General features: G+C 36.4%; 1 protein-coding gene and 1 pseudogene across 1 annotated transcript in view; both read left to right on the plus strand.

Annotated features, from left to right (window-relative positions):
- The first annotated feature begins 1,402 nt into the window (after positions 1–1,402).
- RORB (RAR related orphan receptor B) overlaps positions 1,403–24,950 on the plus strand; it is a 175,857-nt gene continuing 152,309 nt past the window's right edge. The window contains exon 1 of the mRNA XM_039842388.1: positions 1,403–2,062. Coding sequence (XP_039698322.1) covers positions 2,056–2,062 — 7 coding nt within the window. The 5' untranslated portion in view covers positions 1,403–2,055. The remainder of the gene's footprint in view (positions 2,063–24,950) is intronic.
- On the plus strand, positions 12,390–12,508 carry LOC120600036 (uncharacterized; annotated as a pseudogene).

Here is a 24,950-nt window from a genome sequence, read left to right on the forward strand (position 1 = left end):
ATACAGCAGAGCTAAGTCAATTTAACACCAGTGAAGATTCAGCAAGTAAGCCATTTTTTTATTTAATCGAGAGAAAAAAAATTACTTGGCAGTGTAAAGTTATCTAATTACTTAATTAATTGCCAATTTTACATTGCATTTTGTGTTACATGACATAATATGAATACATACTAGTAAAAATCAAATTATTTTGGTACCTAAAGGATGATCAGGCCAGCTCTACCAACAGGTATGCTCATGAGTAGACACTTCAATGCCTTAAGACTGAGTTGAGTGGATGAGACAAATTTTTTTACCTCTCTGTCTTTTAAGGTGACCAATTAACCAAAATATTTACGAGTTCCTTACTGTGGAAAGTAGATGTGATCATCTGTATGATATGTTTATTTTGTTCAAAGAGAGAGAAACTTTCAAAGGAACAGTTTTGATATGCACATTAGATTTTTATCAAAATACAAGTAAATGGTCACAGACAATAATTTTTACCTAAGGAATATAAATAACTTAAGTTTAATTGCCCATCTCCTCTAAATTAGTAAATGTCCTCTCTAAGCAACTAGAATTAACAGTCCCTCTCTCTTAAAGCTCTGCACCTTTATTAAATTAACAGCACCACGCAATTATACATTCTGGCCTCTGCCCTTTAGCTTGCATCACTAAGGTAGCCACATTGCCAGTTGGGGCTGTTATTTTTGAGTTGTGTAGCCCAACGCCAGGAGAGTCTCCAAATGATAATAAAAATCAATTTCTTTGACGAAAGCATTAAAAATTTTAAAATAATGTTTAAAAACACATCTCAGTGTTTCGTTTTTGTTTGTTTTTTCTGTTTGGAAGCAGGAAGCACCTGAAAGATGGTTTTAAAGGAAGTGGACTCCTATTTGCATGGGACTGCATTTTAGTTGAGCTCAAAGTGATGGAAGTTAATTTGCATTATTCTGCCACTAGAACTGAAGCGTCCTGCCCAGGGAAATTCCCGCCAGACATAAGGAGTTCAAGGAAAAGGGACTCTGCAGAGCGCTGCCATAAATTCAAAACTATCTGGGGCCCACAGGCTTTGCCAGAGAGAGAAGCAACGCGGGACCCGAAGAGCCCGCGTCTCTCGCCTCCGAAGGACAGCTTAGTGTCTTCTCCCTCCCCCTGGAATCGGAAGTGAATGTCACCTGCTCATCTGCCGGATTCTCGCTGTTGGCCCTTCCCTCCGCACATTTAGAACAGTCTCTAATACCCAGTTCCAGCCCCGGCCGCCTTCAGTTCCAGTGTCCCTAACACCCGCCCCTTGCCTCCAATCCGGTCCCCTCTGCTGTGGTCCCAGCCCCTCCAAGCGCTGCCGGGCGCTGATTGGTGGTGAGGCTGACAGGAGGCGGGGCCTGGAAGTCCCGGCCAAACCCGCCCCCGCGTATAAGCCCCTTCTCGGCTTTCTCTCTCCATCTCTCTCCTCTCTTTCTCTCTCGCTCCCTTCCTCCCTGTAACCGCACAGTGAAAATTCACATTGTGGATCCGCTAACAGGCACAGATGTCATGTGAAAACGCACATGCTCTGCCATCCACACCGCCTTTCTTTTCTGTTTCCTCTTTTTTTCCTTGCTCCTTCTCCCTCTTCTTTGTAACTAACAAAACCACCACCAACTCCTCCTCCTGCTGCTGCCCTTCCTCCTCTTCAGTCCAAGTGATCACAAAAGAAATCTTCTGAGCCGGAGGCGGTGGCATTTTAAAAAAGCAAGCACATTGGAGAGAAAGAAAAAAGAAAAACAAAAGCAAAACAAAACCCAGGCATCAGCCAGCCAGCACATTTTTTTTTCACCCTTCCTAAAAACAAACAAACAAACCAAACAACCATCAAAACAGTCACCACCACCGTCGTCAAAACTGTTAGCATAGCAGCGGCGGCAAACGTCACCCTCCGGCCACGGCGTCCGCCTAAAGGGATGGTTTTCTCAGCGGAGCAGCTCTTCGCCGACCACCTTCTTCACTCGTGCTGAGCGGGATTTTTGGGCTCTCCGGGGTTCCGGCTGGGAGCAGCTTCATGACTACGCGGAGCGGGAGAGCGGCCACACCATGCGAGGTAAGCGAGCCCGCAGGCACCGAGGCTCCGAGGGTCGGGCTAACTCCAGCCAGATGGGGAGAATGGGGGAGGGGAGCGCACCAGCCAAAGGGGAAAGAGGTTGGCGGGGCGCAGTTCCCGACTTCGTGTTCGCAGGTCGGCTACAAATGGTCTGGGCGTAGAAAGTTGTGGGGAGGTGTTGATGCCTCTCGGGAGTTCTGAAGGGACGCGGGAGGGCGCTTTTTTGGAGAGAAGCAACGCTAGTTGCTTCTTACCAATCGACTTACACTGAACCTTTTTGCGTGCCACTCTCGCGTGCGAAAGCGGACGCGGGATAGAGGGAGAAGCAAGAGAGGGATGCCCAGAGCACTGTCGTTGCCAGCTGGGGTTGGGCGTGCGGGGCGCACCTGCGGATGGAGGCGCGGGAGCGCGAGGGCACACACACTGTCCAGGTTTCAAAGCCCACGAGCACTCTGGCTGGTTAACGCGCCCCTTCGTGGGAATGGTAGCCAAAGGGGAGGTGTAGCGGGGCAGGACGCCCTGTGCGGGTCTCTCGCTCTAGCGCTGCCTCCTGACTAGGTCCGCATACCCGACCCCGCGCAGACCAGGGACAAGCGCCACTCTGAAAAAGTTATGCGGAGAAAGTTCCAGAGGATAAGAGAATCCGCGCTGCTCGCGATAGGGAAGATTCTTTTTTCAAAGGATCTCTGCAGTAGGTGGTGCTGTATGATTCCCTTGGGTCAGGACCTCAGGTGGTGACGGTGGCCGCCCGCAGGACCCCTGGGCGAGCAGGCTGCTGCCAGGCGGCGCTTGAGAAACAGGGGCGAGACACCTGCTCCTGCTGCACTTTGGGCTTCTCGAGCGGCTGGCCGGGCCGGCTTTAGGGAGCCACTTTGTTCGTCTTCTCCCCTGTGGTGCTGGGACCTTCGGGTTTCCTGCGCGTTGTTCCCGGACCCGCTCTACCCCACTTTCTGCTTGGCCACAACTTCACTCTTTTCTTGGAGAGCGGGCCGGGTGCCCGCGTGTGGTAGGGATCTGTGCAAGCTTCTGGGAGCCCGCTCCCACCCCCATCCCACCCCCAGTTTTTCTTCTTGGCCACTCTGCCGTTCTTTGTGGGGGAAGGGGAGTCTCCTCTACCCTTCGCATGTTTCTCGGAGTCCAGGCAACAGAAAGTTGGAAACCGCCAGCTCCAGACCCTCCGATATCTCTGACCCCGCCACAGGTGGATTGGCAGGAAGATCTTGGGAGAACTGAGCTCTAAACACACTCATCGCTTTCCACCCGGCTGTGTTCGCCTGCCACCCAAACTCCCGATACCTCTCTAGGAGAGCCCCGAAGGTGCAGTGTGCCTGCTCCTCCCGCTCCGCTGCGGTGAACCCCAAGCCTGGACGCTTAGGGCAGAGACTGGGTTAGTGGGCTGAGCCCTGGGATGTGGCAGAAAAGGAAAGGAGGAGGAGGAACCGAGAGGCTGTACAGAAAGGTGGGTGGGAGGGAGGTAGCTGAAGATAAAGAACAGGTACGTCCTGGTGGGATGGTCTTGACTGACCCAGCGCACTGGGAGTGGGGCCCCCGGCGAGCGCGAGCTGGTTCCAGTTTAGTGTCCCATTTGGGGGTTTGGTCACATGTTCCACTGTCCAAATTGTTTCAGGATACTAGCGTGTGTGTGTGTGTGTGTGTGTGTGTGTGTGTGTGTGTGTTTCTTTTTCTGTCCCATCTCACAACCATCCGCTCTCTTTTAGATTTCTTCTCCTGGGGACTGGGGCTGCTAGTTGGTCCCTCATTACTTCTCCCCTTCCAACACTCCAATGGCTGAGTTCTTACGTTTTAAAGGTTTGAAACCACGCACCACCTCAGCTTGGCCTTTGGACCTGGGACATAAAAGCCGCTTACTCTCTCCTTAAACTGTAAAAATAAGAAGAGTTCGAGGCAAGAGTGGATGTAGCTTGATCGCGCTGCTCCTGAAGGAGCAGTTTGCCAACAACAGTTTGGGTTTGCCACATTGCTCGCTTTGGGGACTCAAACATTTTGAAAGGTTTAAATACAGGCGCTCGCCTCAAACCAGTCTAAGCCCATACCTGCGTTCTAGAGGGCGCCACTCTCACCAGGCTGCCCAGGACCGCTTACAAATTCTATTTTAAGGAGGCCTGGTGGGACGCGCTGGAGAAAAAGCAAGTTTAAAAAGTGGCGAGGTCTTTCTCTCGCTCTCTCGGTCTCTCCTTTCTTGACCCCTCTCTCTCTTTTGCCATCGCTTGGCATTTCCTACAGACCTTGACCTCCTGCGACATCAGGGGTTGTTCTTTAAGGATGGATTGAGAAAAGAGCCAGACTACTCAGACATCTTGTAGGAGGGAGTCAGGGATTGAACTTGAGTGTGAACTTGAGAAGTGAGAGCGGAAACGAATCTGCTTTCTCTTGTGCCTGGGATGCTAAGCAGCCTGTATTGGAAGGAGGAGGTCGGTTTTTGAGTTCAGCTTTACAGTGTGCCTACTCCATTTCCTTACCCCCCACACACACTTACACATACCCCATCCCCAGTCAGTACCTTGGCTTGGGCTCCACGCTTTGCAGTTTGCCAACTATCTTAAGTCGGGGCGTCGAATACTTGATCCAGGAATGAGTGGTTACCCTTGGGACCAATCCAATAAATTCACCCATTACCTCTACCCCGCCCCCTCCAGGTCTAGGATAATTAAGAGACTATCCAGAGGGAAGCTCTGGGGTAAGAAAGGGGTTAATCTTTGAGGTCATTGTCCTGCTCCACAGCGAAACTGAGTCTCGGTGGAGCGCGGTAGGTTACTGTGGGCTGGCCTGGGGCGGAGGAGGTTTTATTTGGTGGCTCACCCTTTGTCTGCTAAAGGTACCGCGTCAGTTCTAGAAACGCTTTTTCGGAGATTGCATTATTGAGGGGAATAACTTCTGAAGGCGGAAGGAAGGACTTGTAATTGGGTCCCTCAGTAGGTGAGAAACGAGTGAGCCGAGGTGTGGGTTTCAAGATTCCTTCCTGAGAGTCCTGTCAGCTGTTTATTACTCAAGGGCACAGATGTGGTCGGATTTTCAGCCCTGCCTCTGCAGAAAACCCTGCTTCCAAAAACCGGCATAAGTGTCGCAATCAATAGGTGATTGTGGCACCGCGGATTAGAAATGTGGTTTTATACTTGCTGTAAGCAAGGATGGGACTTGACTTTTCTAAAGCCCAGTTTTCGTCTATTATTTTCAAGTAGTTAATTTGTATTAATTGCTAACTTTAGAAAAAAAGGCTGCTTTGCTTTCAGAGGTATGATAAGCCCTCGGAAGTCTGGCCAGGCCTTTAGATCTCCTAAACAAGTTCTTGATCTTAACTTCCTGCACAAATTTCACTTAAATATTACTAACAAACGTTCCTCCTCCCACAATTAAAAAGAAAAAAGAAAAAAACATTGCTGGAAGGACATCTCCGTCAGTAGTCCATTAATAATTGTTCATTTAGTAATCATCACAAAGCTGTCGTTATCCCCCCAAAAAGTAAACATTCAAACACTTTGAAGAAAAATCCTAAAGCTATTTCTCAAATATTGTTGAAAAACTATATAGTCACAAAACCAAAATATTTTCTTAGGTGGTTACATCTTGGGATGCTCTGCTCCCTCTTCCCCCAACATCCTGGGTCAATTTGTAACAAGTACATGTTGTTACATATTGCTATGTACTTGTTGCAGAAGTGCTTGATATCTTTGGGCTTCTGAAATACATATTAGAACTACTAAGGCTTTTTAGGTTCCTGTATTTTCAGAAAATCAGAAATTGGGAAACCAGGATGGAAATAGAAAACAAAAAATTTTGAGCAGCCGGCCTCGTAAACATGAAAGATAAACATTAAAACTCCTTTGTTAGCATTCATTTAAAACTTAGAAGTCTTGGATCTTCCATCAGCATCGGTATAGGTTTTGCTCATTAAATAATCTTTAGAAAATGGTTGCTTGCATCATTATTAAAGCGGTTTGCATAAAGTTTTACTTTAACATGAATAACACTATTATACTCTTAATCTATAAAGAATGTTAACATTTATTTATTTTGGTAACAATTTGTTAAATACTAAAGTATTAATTGCCTTAAAAGCAATTATTCAGGGTGTACTTGCATACATTGTATTTTAAATTGAAGTGTTTCAGAGTCATGAGACCTGAAACAGAGCTTTTACAGCACCAAAAAAAATATAAAGTTTCGGCGTCAATCTTCATGAAAATGACACTGGAACTATATAATAATACCTACTATTTTTCTAAAAGCATTTACGAATTTGTCATCAGATTTTAAAATGATTCATTGAGGGAAGTTTATCTAGATAAAATATAAGTAAAACTTTTTTTCAGCTATTATTTCACATTTTATAAACTTGTATCCACTTTTAGGAATGTCATGTGGCCTATGTAGTGTCTATACTTTTACTACAGTGGTCCTAAAAATAAGTGTTACTCACAACACATTAAATCGATTTTTTCACTGTAACGAATATTATACCTTTAATTTAAAGTACATTTTATAGCAGTCAATTAATACAAAGTTAAAAATTATTCTAGTAAGTTATTAAATTTTAAAAGTCTGCATATATGGGTCTGCTGATGTTCTAGAAATTTGTAAATAAAGTGAAGTTTAAAATTGTGAACAATAATATCAGTGCCACTGTACACTGGTGAAATCCAAGACTTATAAATAATTATGTAAAGAAGTAGGAGAAAGAATGCCAAAGTTAAGACCATCAAATTCTAGACAAATTGAAACAAGTCAAAGGTTATAAGCATGTATGCTATTAGTGCAAAAGTTATTAGTTATTGAGGTGACTTAAAATACATATCTTTTATCATTCCAGTATTATGAAGAGAATTTCTTAAGTCTAAATCACCTCTGTATTTATCTCATAAAGACAAAGAAACACAAAGGCTTTAAATTATATTGCCATTAACTTAATGTAATTGATATTAATAAATTATTTTATTGTGATGTTAAAATACACAGAAAAGTATTATGAATGGACAATGTTCATAATAATTAATATAGGGTTTTTTATTCTAGATATAGTTTTACTATTCCATCTACTCTTATCTAAAAGATAGAAATTAAGTAGATGAATAAGTCTTTTGTAATGTAATGAATGATGACCTTTCATAAAATGAGCTCTCTACACATAAAGTATTATTCCTGTAATATTGTAATCATCTTCCAATTACAGCTTCTTGCAAATATTTAATCTTACTTTGAATAGAATCTCTGACTTAACAGAATCTCTAGCAGATAATAGCAGTCTTTGGAGGCGTCTGTTGATACACACTGATACACAATATGTATATGTATGTGCCTATAACCACCCACTCAGACAAGAAGAATGAATATTTGAGAGAGAAAATCATTCTTATCTTTGCTTTCACAATCCAGACTTTCAAATTCAAACATATTTAGAGAAACAAGAAACTTTCCAGAGCATTCATACATGTTGTACTTGAGTCGAATAAAAAAGAAACTGTTAATAGCATCTATTTATAAATGATCTACACAAAACTCCATTATACTTCCTAATGATAATTAGAGGGAAAAGGAATCAAAGAATTCAGGTCTGCCAAATAAATAAAATATTCCCTCTCAAATTAAGCAACAAATTTATAGATAACAAGGCTTATGCCATGAATTTGAAGGATGTCTCCTTTGTAGCAAAAGACAAAGGGAGCATAGAGGAATAAATATTGATTGAACTAATCATCTGATGAATAGAAATGAGATTTACCAGTGCACCAATATAATAGGCTATGTTAACTAGTTCTTTCATAGCGCATATGCTGCCCTTTCAACCCCTGACCCCATCCATTCATTTCTTAATGAGGGAAACCACAGGTGTTATAACGGCATTTACAGTGAATCAAGCTAAATATAATAACCATGTGGTTAACTAATGGCATTGGGGGGATGAAAGGAAATATTGTAATCAGAGTGTCGCAAAATTATTATGCATTGCAAACCATTTAGAATTTTGGCTTGCTCTGTTCACCTTTAAAATATACCTATGAGGACATTAGTATTTCAGGTCCTAAATGTGTTGTCTCCTTAATAAGCACAGTTTTATTAATGCTTATCTGAAGTGTTAAAAATGCTATTCAACATACATTTTACCTACATTGTTTAATACTTTGCATAGTAAACATTTAAAACATTTTAAAATGACACAGAAGATATAATATTTTAGACTTAAGATTGCACGTATTTTTCTTGGTTAGTGATTATTTTACAAATATTGGAAATAGAATATAACATAATTATAAAGGTATAATATACGATAAATTTTGTTTTAAAATTAAATTGAGATATTCTTGACTTAAGCATATCTTTCCAAAGGTCAAATGAATGTGTCACCTTTTGCCAAAACCTGAGGCTAAAAACTTGTTCAAAACATGCTCTTATAAAAGAATGAAAGTAATTTGCTTTGACTTAATTGTGTTTACCTCTGCATAGTGAATATTTTAACTGGCTGGGTATGCTGACTTTGTAAATTACTTTACTAGACAGGGTGTTCGTTGATGTCATTTTGTGTGTGATTAGTTATCATATCATGTGGTCATGGGTTATATTTCTCTAATTCACAGAAATCACAGGCATAAGCAAAGAAAGAGCAAATCAATCTGGTTGTTTACTAAATTGTGTTTTTTGTTACTAGCCTTCTTATTACTTTGTACTCATATGAATCCAACATCCTGGCACTGTGGTTCATATGAAAGATTTGGGATGCTTAAAGGAAACTGTTACATAGATTTTTATCTCATAGTAAAGTTTTTTCTTAATGAATATTACAGTGTCATTTTTAAGTCACATTTAAAAATTTTTCTATATATGTCCAATTAAGCATCCTCTTTTTTTACATGAATTTCATTAGGATTATGTTGTTATCATGTGACAATAGTAGATATACAATATTTTAATTTTAAATTAGAAGTACAAAAGTACTCTCTGAATTGGGGCACAAAATTATCCTCAAAAAGGAAACATCAAAAGCTTTTTTAAATGGCCTTGGCATTTATAAGCATTACTTGGCATGAAAGAAATGAGTACTAATGGCTGCAAAAAAAAAAAAAATGCAAAATATTATTTTATTTTAGTTTTCTTACTCATTTATAAAAATATTTTCATATGAATTTCTCTCCTTCCTATGGAACCAAATTTGATTTTCCTGTTCTATAAATTTTGTCAAACTCATTGATCAACTCATTTCTAGGAGATTAAATTAAGATAATACTCTTGAAAATGAAAATAAGATTATCTTCACAAATGTTTCTATTTTGTTTTAATTTTAAAAGAACAGACTCAAAGATTTGATCTTTTACAGATATATATATGTGATATATATATAGATATATATATCAAAATAGAAATCATTTATTAATTAATGATTTATTGAGCATCTACTCAAAGCCAGGCACAGAACTGGGCCCTAAAGATGTTTAGGTTGATAAAGCATTGTCAACTGCTGAGGCTATAATAGCTATGATCAAAGCAAAAGCAGAACAAAATACAGTGGGACGCTATTAGAATGTCAGGACAGCTCTCACAGGGGAAGTGATATCTGGTATGGGCCTCTAAAGATAAGTAGAAGTCCATCTTTTGGTTAATTTGTTCATCATAAATAATGTTTATTAAATTATTATTTGTTGTATTCCCCAGTTGCTTTTTACAGTCGGTACTATGTGAAATTTAGTTTATTAACATAGAACCATTCTAAAAAGAACATATTCTGATGTAGAACAAGCAGTAGTATTATTTTCAAATAAAACTTTTATTTGTAAAATAATTTTCAAGTGACAATTCTTAAAAAAAAAACACTCTAAGGTAATTTTTAAATTACAAAAAGAAAATATACTGAAAGAAACAAATATCGGTGTGAGGAAAAGTGTAACTGTAAAAATTTTAAAGTATCACCAGGAAAAAAAATGGGAAAATACAATATCTTTATACATTTGTTTTTATAAGAGAAATTCTTATTTTTGTAAAATGAGGAAATGGCTGATATATATTGAGTTTTATGTTCTTTAACAGTTAAGATATTATCTGAAAATAGTGATATCTGCTCTAGAGAATATCTTAGATTACCAGGTATCAGGGAGAATAACATTAATTGAAGTAGTGGGATATATCAGCAGTGTCTGAGGACCACAGTAATATTCTTTAAACTTTTACATTTCAAGAACTTGGATATGAGATTGAACTCTGAAAATTAAACTATAAAATTCACACATAATGGTCTTTCAGACTTTGGAGCTATTCTCTCTCTTAAGCATATTTAAAGAAGGAAAATTCCTGAACTCATAGACATTAAAAAAAAAAAAAGAAAAAAAAAACGTGACTCTGAGAAGCAACTAATGACTGTCAGGCTGAAAAAATATCCACTACAATTCACAATTAGGCTCTTCATTTTGAAGTGACAATTTGGCGTTCCGGTCTTGTACTTTAGATCTTGTGAGCTTAGTTAACTTGAATCCTCATACTAAGGCTGAATCCACTCTAAAACACTGGTGAGATCAGGTTTCTGAGCCTACAAAGCTGAAAACCAGGCCCTGGGCTGCGGAGAATTCACGAAAGTAAATGTCACCATTTGAGATATCCAGGCAGCCAAACTGTCACTCTTGGTCATAACCCTCTGCATTACCATGAACCTCATCTTCAAATAGCTACATAGTAAGCAAGACCACAGAGTCATGGGTTTTCAGTCTTGAAAATTAGATATAATTTTTTAAATGCTGATTAGAATTTATTAGACTAAGGAATGGTGCTTTTCCACTGTAACACATCCTGATAATGAAATGGCTATTATATTTGATCTGTTTGTTTATTGGCACTGGAAGAATTTAAGAAATGGATGAATGACGCCATTTCTTGGGGCTTTTCTAAAAAGGTGAAAGATTAGAAGAGAGGGCATGCAAAGGCCCCTCTAACTTTTAGAAACTTTGATTGAACAGTTATTTAATAAGGCACCCGGTTTTCAAGATACTCCCTTCCTCACCTCTTATTGCAATTTCTCTGGTGCTCATATATTATATGACAATGAACATACATGCCCACTTTGTGTTATATGTGCTATTCTAGGTGTAAATGTAGACTGAACCTTTGTAGAACAGTAGTTTTACTTGAAGTGCTATATGTAATACGAGTCTAGATTTTCACTTTAGCTTTTATGGAAATTTGTCTACTACTTAGTAAACATTATCCACTATTTTGATCATTCATTAAAAAGACTTTTTAAAGGGAATCATTAAATAGGATCAGAATGTGTTGTCACCTGTAATTAATTCTGAGAATACACAATTCAGACAATAGTAGTATTTTATTTGTATAGTAAAAATTATTAAAACTAGTTATTTATCAAACTACATTTAAATTATGATTAGTTTCACCTGTCCAGGGCATGGTTCTCAACAATGCTTCATGTTGGTTCTGTGACACTGGATTAGCGTGTTCTAAGTTTCCCAAATAGAAGTTTCATCATATAGCTTGAGACAGAATGAACGCTCAAGTCAAATTTTACTATCGAGCACCTGCTGGCTTCTAGATTCCAGAATCTAATAACACAGAAAGTTAAAGAACGTAAACATGTTGAGTTTCTAATGAATAATTGGTATCATTATCATTGTCGGTCAAATACTGAAATTATTATACAGAACAATTCCTACTAATTTGTACATAAGTTGTGCCTGGCACGTAGCGAAGGAATTAAACACTTTTTTATTTAAAAAAGAAAAGAACTCTTGTTCCTAATTTTCACTGTTTTTGAATATGAACAAATGCCAGAGTCTGGTGGAATCGAGTAACATTTGTTCAGGAAAATCATTGTATCGTTAAGGTGCTTTGTTTCTTGGCAATAATTTATTTGTTTGTTTGTTTGTTTACGAAAATAATATTTTAGATAAATTTATTTAAAAATTTTTAGGATCCTAACCTATTCATCAGTTTGCTCTAAAATTAAATATAAAACAAACAGATCAATATTCTGGGTGGGGTTTTTTTTGTTTGTTTTTTCTTTTTTTAATGCTGAGCACCTTTTCAATGGCTTAATTCTAAGCACTTTCACCCTTGGACATAAATTTTCATTCTTGTGATTTAAAAAAATTAAGAACCAAAGGAACAGGACTTTTAGAATATCTTTTCAAGGGCAGCTCAGAAATATTAATAAGAATGCTAATAAGGTGGCATTAATACCCTTCCAGTTACTTTTTTTATTTTGTTTTGTTTACTAATATTATTAAAGGTCAGTCTAACACCCATGTCACAATAAATTAAAATTTATTTTATTGGTTATAAAAAGTATTCTTTGGTAATGAAATAAGTTGATTCTTTCTACAGCAATGCCACCCTGAACAAGCCTGATCCTGTCTGATCTCGGAAGCTAAGCAGGGTTGGGCCTGGTTAGTACCTGGATGGGAGACCACCTAGGAAGACCAGGTGCTATAGGTGCAAAAACTAAAAAAAAATAAGAGATTGTAAGCTGACAAGGTCCTTGTAATTTGTGAGGTCAACCAAGGGTTGCCTTGCCTAAAAAAGAAAAAAAATAATAATAAGTTGATTCTGAATTCTTTTCTACCGAAATTTCATTAATGATTTTGGAAAGGTTATCTAATATGATTGACATGAGTGTTGATTTAGAGTCAAAGACAGACTTTCTTTTATCATATAATACAATGATCAAAAAGTAAAATAAAATAGATGACAACAGTATAGGTGACAACCCTAATAGTGGATCAAGTCTAAATGTGATTCAATAAATCTTAATTATTGAGTACTTACACTGTTTAAGAAGTGATGTCCTTCCAAGATAAAAGTCTCAAGCTGGGTTTTCTTATAAAACTCCTAAAGAATTTCTTATATACTTTTTGTTCAATTTGAATTTCTAAATGAGAAAAACAGATGACTTCTCCAGAATTATTTAAGAGAGATTGAGACCAGAATTTGACTTCAATCAAGAGCTTCCGACTCTGAGTCCAAGTCCATTTTCATTACTCTTTGCTTTCTCTCTTAGGCTATACTATTTTTTGCCACCCCTGCACCCATGGCAAACATCCCTAATCAATCATACTATTAATACTTATTAAATCTTGATGCAACCTCCACTACCATTTAACCACTGGCCCTCAAGATAAAACTTTTTACCAAAAAGTTTCATGAATGTTTTGATCATATAAAGAATAGATAATATTACAATAAAACTATTTTTATTCAATCACGTGATCCTCTTGAGCAAACCATAGTTTTCCATAGTTCTCACTCCTAAAATAATGATAATGACATTTACCAATTTCAGAAAAAATTAAAGTAAGTATTATGGAAAAATCTATAGATTCCAAATAGAAACTTTCCAGTAAAAATAATAACAAAGTCAAAGAATATATAGTAAAAATTTTTGTTACCATAATCATTCCCTCGAAGTATCTGAAATTTAATTTCATAAACTCAAATAGGCCTTCTCTTACGGAGATTTCAAGTTTCTAGTAAAACCACATATTATGGATGTTTCCTCCACTAAGATTCTAACCCAGCTGCATCTATTTTAAGGAAGGGAACAATTTTATGGGCAGTAGCTATAAAGACTGTTGATGTCTAAATATGACATCCCTCTTCATTCAACAACCAACATGCACTTGCCTAATAATTTATAATGTTAATCCACTCATTTGTCCCTCAGCTTGTCAGTTCTCTCTTCTGGATTTTATGTTTGTCAAGAGGAGGGTTATCTATCTTTGGCTATAAGCATTTCAAGCAAAGGAATGAATAAACTAGCATAGGATACCATCATTTACCTACCTGGGTTTAATTAATTTTGTCTGATTGACTGGAATTGAAAGTCTCATCAGCATATTATTTTATCAAAGGCCTATTATCATCCTATCCAATCCTGTTTTGTACAGCATAAAATATTTTCCTAAGGAAAGAACCTTGACAACATTAAAAAGGTGCTGATGTCTAATTGTGCCTAGTAATATAAAGAAAATCCAATTAGATTTGACATTAATTCTAAATAAATGCAGCGTTCTGCTTCTCCTTAACAATATTGTAATTTAATGTATTTTGCATTTTGGCCGAAATGTAATATTTCTTATGCAAAGCTATCATTTATATAGTTAAATTTTATGCTTTCAAATTAAGTCCATTCACATTTCTTTAAAAGCACTTTTATTAGTCCACTGTTACTGATTTTGTAGACCTCTTTAGTGTACTCTGTCCTATACAGATATAGCTCAAAACACCAACCCTACTCCATCATTCATTCTCCAGGACTCAAATTGACCTTATTATATAATGGTCCTGACTCCCACAACTCAAATGAATTTGACCACAGATACTATTAGAAAGAAAATGGACTGCATCAGAATCTGCATTGTCTTCATCTTATATTTAGTTATTTAGTATATTTAATAATACTACATTTGAAAAATTGTAGGCTTATCTCAGGTGATTCTGTTTTATCTCATGTAAAATATGTAAAATACCTTCTTTGCTTGCTTTTTTATAAATAGCCATATATTTCTTCATACTCATTAATTGTCAGTCTTTGTACTGTGGCTGATCCTAAGGAAAATTTCAAAAATATTTTAAAAAGAAACTATGTAAACCTGGGTGAAGCTGACAAATGCAGTTTCATCTCTTGTAAAATTAATAATAATATCTTGCCTATGTTTAGTCCTTTATAATTCTCAACAAACTTTTGTAGACATTATCTGGGTGATCCATGCAGCAGTCTTGTGAGATATGCAGGATAGGTAAGAATAAGAATGTGCCCTGGATAGCTAAATCAAAAGAAACCCCAAGATGCAGTTTTAACACCTTAAAAAATATTCCCCAAACAAAAACATAAACTATTGTTTTATAAAAAGGAAATACGAATAGTTAATAAACAATTGGAAAGAAAGAGCTCAATTTCACTTATTAAAGAATTAAAACACTAGTAGCATCTTCACTTGTCAAATTACAACATGTTGTGATGAATTGAACACCCTCATATTCTACAGTAGGCATTATATCAGTACAATTATTGAGCCTACACTCTTAAAAATGACCATGCTCTTTGGCCCAGTAATTCACCTTCTGAGAATCTTTCCAAAGGAAATAAAGTAACAAAAGACTTTATACCTAAAGTCTTATGCCTAAAGACATTATGATATTTTCAACAATATAAGAGCAATTTCGTCGTAATGCTCTTTATGGCACACTTTCACTCAGTATGTACTCATTATTTTACCGGTATGTATTCAATATACATCACTAGTATTAAGTGTTTATATGAACCTGACAGTGTTTTTGGTTCTAGGGATAAATCACTGAGCAAGAAAATCATCATCATCACTAAACCTAAAGACTAATAAAAAAATTGGAAAAAAATTTATATACTGTATGATCTAAAGTATATAAAATGCATGAAAAAATTTGAAAAAAACATAAAAATGTTAAAAATCACCTCAGGATATTAAGATATCAGGTAATTATTTTCTCATTCATTACCATTTCTGTACTTTCAAACTTTCCCACACATTCTCTGTAGATTAGTACTATGTCAAAGTGAATGCTCACTCTGGCATTGTGATAAATCTGTCCTTTACCTATGACTCATTGTATTTTAGCTCATCCATTTTCCTGAGGTCATCTAGTATGATAATAGGGTTAAGGTTGAAAGTGTAATGGTTCATTGAGAAAATTAACTTATTTAATATTTGCACAACTATTTACTCATTCATTACCAAACATTTAATCAGGGACCTATTATTTACTAGGCATTACCCTACGTATTGAAGATATAGGGTAAATAGGATGCAGTCTCATCCTCTTAAGAGCTTAGAGTTTCAACTTCTTGAAAGCCATATGCTATAATTCACAATAAATACTGGAAATAGCAATAATAATATGCAGTTTAAAAAACTTTCTCCATCATTGAGAAAACAAGGGTTCTGCCTTAATAATTTCTTATTAACAGTAGGTTAATATTGTTCTTTTTGTCTCTGAAAGCACATATTTATTTGAGAAATTACTTCAGATGTTGAAGGAAAAATAAAGATAGGATATTCATATAGAAAAATTAATCACCTTACCTTCATTTTACCTTCTTCAAATTAGCCCATATCTATCCTTGACTGCACTTCGAGGCTTTGCAATTCTAGAGATGTTAAAGAATGCCAACAGAGACACACTCAGGTCTGAAAATATAAGAAGCTGGAGGATAATTGATTCCTGTTGATGAGGTTGTGGGAAATTTTTAAATATTCTATGCTCTAAAGTAGATGAAGAATTTCAGTTTTCCCTTAAGGCTGTTGGAAACTCATTGGTATTTAGTAGGGCAGGATTCGAGTATGACGTTCATTGCTAAGGCAGTCTTTGTTCATGGGTACTCATACCCCCAGGGCAGTTTAAAACAGGTCACTTTGACATATTTGGCAATGTCAAGAGCCATTCTGCATTGTCACAACTGAGAAGGTACCACAGGCATCCAATAGGTAAAAGTCAGGAACACCGCTAAACATTCTACAAGGTACAGCACAGTCCTCCAAAACAGACTCGTTCTGCCCCCAAATGCCCATAGTGCTAACAGTAAGAAACACAGCCCTAGAGAAGTATATAAAGTCTCTCTAAAAGGAATCACATTACAGATCTTCAGTTTTCCTACGTATCTCTGAGAAACCTGGTTCCTCTTTCCCACCTCTTCTTTCACAATAACCCTACTTCCACGTCACTCTCGCTCATTTTAAATGTTTTTATTATGTACATGGTCCTCAAGATGGAAAAATTTCCACTGCACTAAAACAACAGAATAATTTGAAATATTGATTTTGATGCTGAGAAAGTGAATGATTCTAATGAATGGGCAAAACATTCTTTTGCAAGTCAGGTAGTTTCCATGTCTTTACCGTCAACAAAATTGAAGAAAGGTCTAATCAAATTGTCAGTTATAAACCATTAAAAATAGTTTCCATGTTAGAATGCTGTGTGATTTGAGGCATATATTTCAGGAGTTTAAAGAAGTGAGTTAAATTGCTATGGCAAAATTAGTTTCACTTCCATCTACATATTTATATGAACACATTTTCCAACACTTACATTTCCACAAACAAAAATAGGAACAGAAGTGATGCTAAACTCCTTTATAGTCTATTAGTAAATAGACAAGCATAGGTACCAGAATTGTTTGGAAGAGGAAAAAAAGCCCCATCTGGCTTATTATGAGATGAATTTCCTTTAAATATTTATTTTTATGTTTAGTAAACATAAAATTTGTAATATATTTGTGTAATTCTTATTAATTGTCATTTAGTGAAAATGATAACAAATCAGTCCAGAAGAAATGTTAATACTCAGAACTCATATTCACAGAGAGAAAAAAATGTTACATTTAAATATAAATACATATTTTTGTTGAAGAGAAGTATAACCAGGTGATTAATAAAAGACTTTTAAATATGAAAATTTTGACATTAAAATAAAATTCTATGGGAGGAAAAAATGGAAGTACAAATTTAAGGAGAAAATATATATTGTAAAATTCATGTTACAGAAGAGCTTATTTATGATTTTCTTTTAAAATGTATGATATGATATCAAAACATTTTGAGATTTAGATTTTATTAACATATTGAAAGAACAATTCATCAGTTTTATTTTAAAATATAAAATCTAAAATGTCTCAGAAATCACATCCTTTACAGTGATATAGTATGTACTATATAATCAGCTTTTTTACAGTAGTTCTAGATTGAAGGGGAATGCCCTAGGACCCATGATTCCTAGTTTATGGTAGTGTGTCATGTTTTTTCAGGTTCATATTAACCTGTATCATAATCACTTAGGAATTGCATTAGATTGAATACCTAGGCAACAACCATTTCAAACTCTAAGAAGAATGAAGAGTGGTAACTTGTTATCTTTTAACTTTCCTTAGGTGACCAGGCACAATCATATCTGAGAGGCTTTGGACACTAGCCAACCATTCGTTTCACCCAAGTTTCTAAAGTGCCAGTTCTCTGTAGAAGTTCTAGATGACCACCAACCTCAAATCAGCAGCTATGAGATGGAAACAATATCCTTCTAAAAAAAAGAGGTACTTTTTTAGGCCAGGGGTCTGCAAACTTTTTCTCTAAAGTCCCAGATAGTAATATTTTAGACTTTATGGTCCATATGGTCTGTTGCCACCACTCAACTCTGGCACTGGAACACAAAAGCAGCCATAGTCAATATGTAAAATCATGGCTGTGTTCTAATAAAACTTTATTTACAAAAACAGGTGGTAGGCTAAATTTTGGTGGGCAGTTGTTTGGTGACCTCAACACTGGACTGTCAAGTCCCTTAGAACAGGATCCATTTCTTACTGAACTTAGTATTTGCATCACCTAGGACAGCATCTGATATTCAATAAATGTTGAATAGATGAGTGAAAGTATTCAAGCCAGAGAGGATAATAGTATATGAAAAATATGCTGAAATACAATGCACTATAGAAGAGAATAAAAAAAGAATTATAAACCTCATAAAGCATGGCTATTAGCCAAGGAGATCTATTTCTAGAAGTACCAGGCAGCTTGGCCACAATTAATAGAATGAGTCTGTAGTACATTATTTATACACATTCTCATACTGAATCATCAATTAATATTCAAGTATAACTTTTTATATGTTTATCTTCTCTATAGTTTGGACTTGAAGCAAGACATCTTTTAATCCTCATCTCTAAATTCTCCCTTACTCATATGTAATCGGTCATTGAAACTTCAAATTAATTATGGATAAGGAAAGGTAACTTAAAAAATGGACAATTAACTAACTGCTCAACAAATATTTGGTGTGTCCAGTGTTCTAAGCATTATGTAGTTGTTGGAGGAGATCCAATGAAGAAAATTTATTCATTAAAAAAGTAAATACCATATAGCACTTATTATATGTCATGTTCAGCTCTAATTCCTAATAAATGTTAACTCAGTTAATCCTCACAGCAAACTTGTGTAAAATAGTGTTTATTATTAGGTTCATTTAATACATGAAGAAACTGAGATATGGAAAGGTTAAGTAACTTGGCGAAAGTCACACATCTGGTAAATGGCAAAACTGGAATTCAGATCCAAGCAGGCCACCTTTTGAGTCTGTGTTCTTAACCATTGCAAGATGCCATCACTTTTCTTAAGTCAACCTCTGAAGTTTCAAAAGGACAGATCTGAATTGTTGACTATGAATATAACACAATATGGCATTGCCAGAGGACCCCTGTAACATATGAGTTAAGAAGTGAGAAGGTCAATGTTACAGTGATAGGACAAATTTTGTGGAAAATCACTTGAACTAAATCTTAAAATTGTGTAGAATTTTATTAGCAAAGAATCACAAGAAGCTTTTCAGGTGGAAAGACAGATTGAACGGAAGCATGGGGACAAACTTATAATTTGTATGTGTATACCATCCCAAATGAAATAAAGAGTAAGAGGAGAAACTAACATTTATTCTGTGCTTCCTATGTGTCATATATTGCATTAGATCCTTGACCTCCTAGGGGGCTATTTACAATTCCAGGCATTAAAGCGGGACTGTCAGTTCTAATCCAGCTTCTACTACTTACTGTGTGGCTTTGGGCAAGTAACTCAACTTCTCTGAGCCTCAAATTTTTTATAAAATTAAGATAGATACCTGCATCATAGGGTCATTGTAAGAGTTACATTACATAGGATAACATTAGAAAGGACTTACATAGTCCCCTGATATTTAGTCCTCATCAAGTGCTTTATTATCATTCTTGAATTTTTGTCGCACACACACAAAACAATGTGAAGTGTTGTCTCTATATTTCAAATGAGAAAGCTAAGGCTCAAATAGTCTCCAACCAATGTCTAAAATATATGTATAATTTTATAAGTACAACAGGCTTCCCAGAGAATTAGTTTTCATTGGGAGAGATTTGGTTAGACATAGGCAAGAATTAAGAGACGCTGAAATGTCAAGCTAAGATAAATTTAGAATGTTGACAATTTAGTATTTAAACTTTTGAAAACTCAAAATATATGACTATTCTTATTTAAAATTTGCTCCTTAACAATTTAGGGGTCATTGGATAAAAAGAGGAGTCAAGCCAAAAGCAGAGAGGAAGTCTGGAGATTTGGTCTGGCATTTGCCAACGTCACCAGGTTTAGGTGTTATTTCCGATGCCCACTTAAACCTGTCTCATAGTAAATGTCCTCACTCTCACCTAGCAAGTCTCAATATACCTGTCAACTTGATTTCAAAACATTGATTAAGTATAGCATTGCATCCAGTTATAGGGAAGAAACTCATGATAGTTATGATAGTTTGGTGGGTTTTTTTCTTATATTTATTTACATTTGTTTAGCACAATTTGGTTGAAAAAACATAAACACAACATTTACCAGACATAAATTGCAATGTTCCCCCACATACCATCTCACTGAATATTATTATACCCATAGCATTTTTTTCATATTATAGAGGGTTGATCTGTTCTTTGGGAGAATGTTTCATGAAGGTGCCCACCACTTTTTAAATGGGAGCTATCTAATGTTTTATTTTATTATACTGTACACACAACTTCAAAGATCCCTTCAAGTATCTAAAATAGTTGAATCTTTCCTTTTCTTCCTACTAAAAATTATGATTTCCATTAGAAAAACTTCAATAATTTTATCTGAATTTCCTTTCTAATACACACCTGCAAAATGTATGTATGAACTTTAAAAGAAAATAAAACTTAAATTCTCCATTATTTCATCTTAAAACAAATAAATGCTTGTTTTTATTTTATTTTTAGGATTTCTGTTTGGAGGGGAGTCATAATTCCAATGGCATTTTCTGCCATGATAAAAGGTACTGACATCAAGAGATCTAAATTGTGAAACTTATGTAACTTGTACTATACTCAGCCCAGCATCTTACGGTCTAATTAAATACAAACCAAGTCAGTTGGCAGAAAAATAGTGTTATGGTGCAGATATTAGCACCTTGTTAGCAGTCCAAAACCTGCTTTCTCAGGCAGAACCTATTTCTGCATGCAAAGTTTTATATAGATAAAAGCTGTAATGTTTTAAAGGCATTTGATGAACTTATGTTTGAATCCAGAAAACATTTTTTTCACCAACTTTTTTTTAATCACATGGGGCCACTTTATGGCAATTATGTATCTCTCTCATCTATTTTTCCATAAAGAAAACTAAAACACACACACATCACATTATTGACATTTTTAATTTAAAAAGAAGAGCTATTTCAGTACTCTTAAAAACAATAGACATTTTCCAAAAGCATTATTTCACCTTTTTCGGGTTCAATTTCTAGAAAAAGTAAAGAAATTTATTTTTAAATGCCACTACATAACTGCTCATGTGAAGTATGTTATAAATGTGTCACATAAATGTGTTTTAAGATTCGTGTTCCCCTAGCATTGATCTATATTTCTTCTTGATCATCATCATAGCTAATTCTTATTGATCACTTAATATATGCTAAGCACTGTTTTGAGCACTTTATATTAATTACTCCCATTAATAATCAGAATAAATTCTTAAAATTTGTAGTAATTTTTATCCTCATTTCACAGATGAGAAAAATGAAGCATAGAGAGGTTAAGTAACTTGTTCAAGATCACCCAGCTAGCACTGGGAGGAGCCGGGATTTGAATCTAGGTTTTTAACAGCTGTGCTGTCCCCGTTTCCCATTACTTATGGCCAGAGGATGCTGCAAACTGATTTCATCCTCTTGATCTATCTTGTCTGTCTTAGAGGCCCTTCCTGGCGTGTACACCTTCAGATACCTCCTTGACTCTAGGCAGTTCAAAGCCAGGTGAATGGTCTGGGGAAGTGATCTGGTTCACCTTCCTCATTAAGCCATGCACAATATTGAAGCATCCCTTCTTGGTCCCATTAATGAAACATCGAGAATGAGAGGCTGATAATTCAAAATCACTCGAAAGCATGTTTTTCTGTTATAAATGTGCATTTTAAAAAAATTGCCACCAATGACCATACACTGACTGCACCTGACTCTGAGGCAATCTGTCTTAATTTGAGAATGGGTGGCTTACACCCAAGTGCAAGCAGTATCCAACACAATGATAATTTGCTGTCTCACAAAAGACAGACTGTCTTCTGGGGATTCAGTGGAAAGAGTTCTAGATTTTAAGTCAAGAGGCATTTCGCTGACCTTATCTGACTATGTACCCTTGGCAAGTCACCTCTGTGGCCCCACCTCCTCATCTCTAAAATAAGATTATCTCAGGGTCCCTCCAGCTTTCAGAGCCCATGAGTTCATGCCTTTAAGGATACTACTTTGACACATTGTTACCGGGGTTGTTTCTCAGTTGTTTTAGTCATTGAAGAAACAGAGGCTTATATTATAGATTAGGTAACTAGTCCAAAAACAAATAGGTATAAGGTACGTACAGTGGAAATTCATGCGATTCCAAAATCCTGAACTAGGTTGTCCTTTGTGATTCTAAGATCCAATAGGTGTGTTCCCTACAACATGCCTGGTCTCCAACTTACTAGAATTATAGTGAATTTCTACATAGTCCTGTAATTTTACAATACACCAAAAATACAATATTCATTAGAACTCTAGGTTCACAAATATCAAAAAGAAGTGTCTGATTGTTCTTGAATTCTATCAGGCAAATCACTGAGAAATTTAGGCTATCATTTACACTCCAGTAAATTAGTTTTCTGAATCCTTTCCCAAGAACACAGTTTCCCAGAGACATAAGCAGAGACCTCAAGGGACTGAAAACTTGAAAGATCTTTCCACCTCCTCGAGACAGAGTTGAGATAAGGCGAGCACCGAAAGGCTGTGCTGATTTAAGATAAATACCTCACCTACGGCACAGTTTCGCTGAAGGCTGGTGGTAGTGTGCGTGCGCGCGCGCAGGAGCACGGGGAACGCATTTAGAGAAGTCAGGGTGAGTACCTTGTGTGGGTGATAGGGGAATTCGATGAAGGGAGATACTTTAGCCTTTTCTTCAAGTACATCTTCCTCCTGAGTACATTTACTTCCATCACAATGGAGTAGAAGAGATCCTTGCTTATTGGTGCGGAACCCTTGAGACCTAATTTAGCTTTTATAGGAAATTCAAAAAGAGACCGGCACGAGAGCAAGAGAACAGAACAAAGATATGAGTTTGTACGGGGAATATTGATACTTCTGGAGTGCCTCTGTAACTCTTTTAAAAGAAATTTTCTAAGTAAATGCTGACATAGACTTTTCGGTTAGTGGAAGAAGGTCTGAGCTCCTCAGGAGGGACAATGCACTGCCCGAATCATCTTTACAATTCCCGGCAGTCTGTTATCTCTGCAGCTCGGGTTCATTCGTTTTTGTGCTGTGAAGGTCAACAAACATTTTGGAAAAAAATAAATTTTCCCTTTTTTAATTTCTTAAGTGTGCCCTCACAAGGATGCCTAGAAATAGGAAAGTTACATAAATGCAAATTTAAAACATGGCCTGACAAGCTGTGCCTGTTGGTCCCGTTGATCATTTTTTATTCACATTTCACAGCAATTTCTAAGAACTTCACCACATCCTTTGTTAACTACATATCAATTAAAATACCTCTGAGAGGCAGGTACAATAACGCAGTATTTGTTATCCTTCTCCAACAGCGAAAGGCCCACTTTTTACTAACTGCTAACGCACAGCACATAGAGACATTGAAAGGGGGAGGGGGGGAAGCCTGCTCTTAAGGATTTCACAGAAGAGGAAGAAAGACATTTTTTTTTTCCAGTGCTGTAGGGGAAAAAAATAATCAGAGGCTTAACCAGGCAATCAGTGGGAGGATAAGACCAGAACTTAGGCATTCGTATTCTTTCTCATCATCTATTGCAGCCACAAAGTCTAATAAATTGTCATTCACAAGCAATTTTGCCACACGAATATGAATTGTTAAGGCAAAGAACCCAGATTACTTTTGTAGATGGCTATAGCAGTGTAGCAATGGAAGGCAGACCGATTTGAAAAAGAAAATGGAAAATGTTGTAAAACATTGACCTTTGAAATTAAGCATCATTCTGCCCTACTTTCTGAATCAGCTAAAATCATTTTCCTACCCTTCTGAGTCTCAGTTTCCTCACCTGTCCAATAGGAGACTGAGACCTACTTCCTTGGATAGGTACAAGAATTAAATAAGGCAATAAATGTCAAAGCTAGCAGATAATTAGTAATATTATTACTTTCTGATAGCAATTATATATAGTGTTTGCACTTTTAAAAGTTGGTCTTAAGTACGTCCAATGTATTTAACATGCCTCCCATATGTGTAAGACTAGACTGCTTTGCTGAATACTATGAACCTGCCTATGGTTTGTTATGTTGATCTTGCATCCTGTCTGATAACAAGCTAAAATAAAGCATTATCACTAACCTTAGAGTCTTTCACATTTTTTAGTCTATTTGCTGCCTACAACTCCACACCACTTTAGGCCTGTTAGGTATGACTATGAAATAAATGTATAAATAAATAGTATATATTATCTGTTAATTAATTTATACAGTCATAAATTCTGTGATTTAACAGATTAATTAACCAGGTCAAAGTGTTAAATGGAGGCAATGATCTTCACATAACTAACCATATATTTAGTTTATTGGGCAACTGGATGCTAACTGGCATTCCCTATCAGCTAGAAAAATACATTAACGTAACAACTTCCCAGCTTCCAAATTCTGCCATTAACTAAAACATGATTTACCACTGCTTTGATCACTGAGCTTGAGTCAAAACTCTTGTTTTTATTCAGGAAAGATGATTTATTCCAAATAATGTTTTCACTTAAGAGTCTAATCATAACCCCAAGATGATTCAGATGGTGAAATCCAGCTGTAACAACAACAGCATCATCCAGAAAAATAACCACATGTATACTGAATCCCTTAAAAGTTT

Source organism: Pteropus medius, unplaced genomic scaffold (assembly GCF_902729225.1).
Source record: "Pteropus medius unplaced genomic scaffold, Ma_sr-lr_union100, whole genome shotgun sequence".
Lineage (NCBI taxonomy): Eukaryota > Metazoa > Chordata > Mammalia > Chiroptera > Pteropodidae > Pteropus > Pteropus medius.